We start from the raw sequence: 5,018 nt of genomic DNA, 5'->3' as shown, positions 1-5,018 counted from the left end.
GATAACCATCAACTAACATTCTGTTTCCGAGTCTCATTTAACAGGGGGAGGGGAAAAAAGAGATGGAAATATGAAAAAACCATGTTCCTAAGATTTTTTAAGGATAGAAGGGAAGGGGAAGGAGGGAAAATGAAAGATAATTTGTTAATATATTTATGAGAGAAAATATTATCAATTACTAAATTGCCCTCATATCTAATTAAAATGTTTTATGTTTAAAGGGTATAATGGTAAAATTTTTCCTTTCTTTTCTTTTCCTCCTAACTCGGGAACACATAAAATTCTTTTACTTTTTATTAAACTCGAGAACAAAAAAAAAAATCACATATTTTTCTTCCTTTCTCTTTTAATTTATTTTCCTTTCTCTTTCCGTGTTAAATGAGGCTCGGGACAAACACAGTGTAAATGTGTATGCCCCGATTACAATTCACATGACATAATCTTTTCCGGTCCGATAATATTAGAAATAAACCGGTCCACAACTTTATACGAGTCACAAAATCTTGTTTGTTTCATATCCATTTACGTCATATGAAAATCATCATCTTCATCACCGTCACAGCTTAAAAGGGGGAAAGAAGAAGAGAGCGGTGCAACGGCGACGTTTCATCGGCCGGGATCCTTTTCACATCCGGTAATTGGACTATTCATCCATATATCTATTACTTTGTTTTTTATCTGTATATATCTATTACTCGTTCATTCTAATTCTGTTCAATTAATTTTACTGAGGTTTTTAAGCTACCAAAACCCTAATCTTATCCAGGTTGCTAGACCTCACCGTATTGTAATTTGTGAAAATGATGCCATTTAACGCAATTCTTATTTTTAGGGTTTTGGATTGAAAGAGGGGAATTAGGGTTTGTGATTGCAAGAGGAATATCGAAGGATAATGTGTATATTGTGTGTGATTCAGAAGTGGTCAAGAAAGGTTGCTACCATGCTGCCATGGTTAGTGATTCCGTTGATTGCACTGTGGTTGTTATCGCAGTTCTTGCCACCTGCGTTCCGGTTTGAAATCACCTCACCGCGCCTTGCTTGTGTTCTAGTGCTGTTGGCTACCCTTTTCTGGTATGAGATTTTGATGCCACAGCTTTCGTCCTGGCGGGCTCGTCGGAATGCTAGACTTAAGGAGAAGAAGAGACTTGAAGCTATTGAAATGAAGAAGCTTAGGAAGACTGCAACTAGGAGGTGTAGGAACTGTAAGACTCCTTATCGGGATCAGAACCCTTCTGGTGGCAAGTTCATGTGTTCTTACTGTGGGCATTCTTCAAAACGACCTCTTTTTGATCCCTCTGTATCTTCTGCTTTAGAGCAGTCAGGGGTTTTAAAAGATTTGGTTGGTAAATTTTGGTCTGGTAATAGTTGGATGTGTGGTCCAGATTGGCTTGAGAATGGTGGTTATTGGGCAAACGGGTCCTTTTCTGGGAAGTCTAGTTACGGGACGACGAAGAAGAAGAAGAACAGTGGTGGTTTTTTTAATACTGGAAGTGATCACTTCTTTTCCTTTCCTATTGTTTTTCTTTGCAAGATTTTAGCTGCTATTTTCTTTGTTATTACCTGGCCTTTTAGAAAACTTTTTAGGATAAGCTTTTCTGAAGATGAAGATTCAAGTGATACAGATATTAATGGTTTAGCCAAAAAGGGTGAGAATGGAGGGAATTGTAATGAAACTAGAATTGAGAAAGCCCGCAGGAAAGCAGAGGAAAAAAGGCAAGCTAGATTAGAAAGAGAGCAATTAGAGGAAGAAGAAAGGAAACAAAGGGAGGAGGTTGCTCGTCTAGTAGAAGAACGTAGAAAAATAAGAGATGAAATCGATAAGAAAACCAAGGCTTTGACTCGTGACAAAAATGATAAAACTGAGGCTGAAAGAAAACGACAAGAGAGAAAGAAAGAGAGAGACAGGGGATCTAGTAAAAGCAACTCTGATGTAGATGAACTTGAAAAAAGAGCAAGTAAAGAAATCGAAAGGAATCTAAAAGGTGATGCTGATTCTCGTGAACATCATAAACCGAAACTTGTCGTGACAAATAATAAGGGAAGTGTCGGTGCACGATACCTGGATCGTATGAGGGGTAATTTTTTCCCATCTTCTAGAACAATTACAGGTGGTTTTTTCGGGAAAGGTGTAAATGCAAAAGCAAATGCTAGCAGCACGAGAGAACATAAATCTAGTGTTTATTTGGAACATGCCAATAAGAGAGATTTTGTCCATCCTGAACGTTCACATGGGAAATCAAGTGCCAATGTAGATGATCAAAGCCAGAATCGTCCTGTAAGTGTTCTCGTTTTGCTTTGTTTTCTTTAAAATAATGCCTCCACCAGTTTCATTGCTTGTGATATGCCCCCACTTATCAAACTGTTAGTGATAGTTATTAGATGTAAGTATGTGACATGATGGATGGGTTGGGTAATGGCTTTACAGGTCAACATGAGTTTGTGTTTAGGTTGAAAAAGTCAGGGTCAGGCTTTGTATTGTTGATCTACAAAGACTTTCTGTCTATTGTTTAATGAGTAGGTACGTGTTGTATCTGTCTGTGCAGGTGGTTTTTGAGTCCCAACCTTGCCCACCACCCAAAAGATCATGGCATCAGCTATTCACTCGATCATCACCTTCTGTTTCGTGCACAAGCAGACCAATTCCAAATGAAAATCCATCTCAGAGTTCAATTGTGACTCAAGGATTTGATAATCCTGTTTCATACGGGTTACCCTTTCCTATATCATATGTTGACTCTACTAGTAACACAGATCTTCAGTTTTCATCCGAACGTGTACACAGAGAGCCGGAGATATTTGAAGACCCGTGCTTTGTTGCTGACCCTGTAGCAGACTCATTTGACAATTTCCCGATAGATCTTGGCTTTTTAGCTGATGTTGGGACTTCTGATGAAAAGCATTCCAATTCTTTTGTTTCTCCGGAAAAGACTAAATTGCCCGTGGAAGACAAGGGATGGCAGATGTGGGACAGTTCTTTCTCTCCAGATACTCTCGGTTTAGTTGCTGGGAATCCAAACTGGTGTTCACCTCAACAAACTATTACTAACAAAGATCCATGGGCATTGAGAACTTCATACGGGCCTACTAACAACCGTTTATCTATGGACCTACCGGAGAATAAATTGGTTTATGGAATTCCTAATGGATCTGCATTCAATCATCCATTTCAGCCGTCTAATGGCGGTGCTTGGCCCAAGTAAGTGTCATAACAAATAACTTACTAACAAGTATAATTGCTGCAAAATAAACATACTACACCTATTAAGGTTTTTTTTAGTGCTATAATATATAGTATATAGAATTAGTTTGGTCACCAATTTTTATAACATTCTAATTAATTTCTTATTGATTTGTTTACGAATAACAAGTATAATTGCTGCATATGGATGTATGGATTAATATTATATGTTTTGTTTGTTATTTTGCAGGAAAGATCCAGTTTGTGTTGAAGGCATAGGAAGCACATCAGGCTTAATAGCTCCTGTTGATGGGCTATACTCCACTCCAGTCCAGGTGTACAGTCCCTTTGGTCATGTGAATGATAAAGAAAAAGAAGGATAATATTTACAACAAAAAAGAATATTTAGACTTTAATATACCTTGTTTCAACATATATTTACTACAAATTTCATGCATTTGGACCACTGCTTTTCTCTAATATGCTTGTTAGAAGATGGGTGGTAGGGTGTTTGCAGTCCGATTTGGCTAATATTGACCAAGCTTTGGGTCTGAAATGCTAACTGCGGTTTTGGAGGTACAGTCCAGGTTGCTGGTTTGAATTACTTTTTTTAGTATATTGTTTCGTATGTGTTGGTTTGTATTAAATAGATCATTTATACGTAAGCCGGGGATAAAAGATGGCTCATGAATATCATACACGATGGTTCCAAGTTAAAAACTATGAACTGAACTGTTAAACCTCCTTTTTAAATTATAAACTGTGTAGCGTATAATAAATTCCAAATTAGCCAAAAGTGTCGATTTTGCTTTGATTTAATTGTTAGGTTAGTTTTAACGGTTTTTTTAAACATACTTTGCCTACTTGGATGGAGCCACTTTCAAGTCACTTATGAGGAAATAGGCCAATTTAAGTTGGTTATGCTAATGGCTCAAAAATGTAATTCTTTTTTGAGTTAAATGTCTGGTTGGTTTTTGTTTTTTCGAAAATTGCAGATTTGGTCCCAATGGTTCACTAATTACACACCTGGTCTCAGTGGTTGCAATTTTTAAACTCAGGTGGTCCTTAACATTAACCTTTGTTAAATTTTCCAATTAAGTGTTTGCGAAATGACTAAATTGTCCTTGAACAATTAAAAAAAAGAGATGGGTCACTTCTCATCTTCTTCTCCCCTAACTCTCTCTCTCTAACCCACCACCATCTTCACCCAGAATTGTTGAAGGTGGTGGTGGGTTAGAGAGGGATGGGGGAGAAGAAGATGGGGGGGGGGGGTGACCTATTTTTTGTTTTTAATTGTTCAGGGATAATTTAATCATTTCACAAACATTGAACTGTAATTATTGAACATTGGGACCAAATTTTCACAAATCACATAGACCAACCAGACATTTAACTCTTTTTTTTTTCTTTTTTTTTTTTTTCAAAAACAGGTCATTTAAGAAAAACGTTTAAAAAAGTTGTCACTACCATGTTGTTTCTTATGGGTTTGTTTAAGTAAGGAGCTATTTGTTTAACTCTTAATGGTTCAAACCTCTTACTGGTTCAGTATTTAATAGTTCAGACATTTGTCTCTGAATGGTTAGACATTTGCCTCTAAATGGTTAACCATTATACTGGCTTATAATGGTTTAGAACTCTTACTGGTTCAGCACTTAATGGTTCAGATCTCTTACTGATTTAGTACTTAACCATTCAACCTTACACTTTTTATAAGACTATTCACTATCACAACCTAACTCAACCCAATCTTTCATTAAAATATTAATTTCTCTTTCTTTCACCTACACAACCCAACCCAATCCAATTTTTCACCCACATTCACAACCCAACCTAAACTAAT

The 5,018-nt window shown here is 36.9% G+C and overlaps 1 protein-coding gene across 1 annotated transcript; it reads left to right on the top strand.

Annotated features, from left to right (window-relative positions):
• Nucleotides 1-477: 477 nt before the first annotated feature.
• Nucleotides 478-3,782, top strand: LOC110918659. Its single transcript, XM_022162934.2, has 4 exons — nucleotides 478-634; nucleotides 833-2,275; nucleotides 2,544-3,196; nucleotides 3,429-3,782. Exons 2-4 carry the CDS (start codon nucleotides 893-895, stop codon nucleotides 3,559-3,561), a joined length of 2,169 nt encoding a protein of 722 aa, XP_022018626.1. The 5' UTR covers nucleotides 478-634; nucleotides 833-892; the 3' UTR covers nucleotides 3,562-3,782.
• Nucleotides 3,783-5,018: the final 1,236 nt, after the last annotated feature.

Source organism: Helianthus annuus, chromosome 16, assembly GCF_002127325.2.
Source record: "Helianthus annuus cultivar XRQ/B chromosome 16, HanXRQr2.0-SUNRISE, whole genome shotgun sequence".
Taxonomy (NCBI): Eukaryota; Viridiplantae; Streptophyta; class Magnoliopsida; order Asterales; family Asteraceae; genus Helianthus; species Helianthus annuus.
The sequence above is the reverse complement of the archived record's forward strand: the minus strand, read 5'-3'. Positions and strand labels throughout refer to the sequence as shown.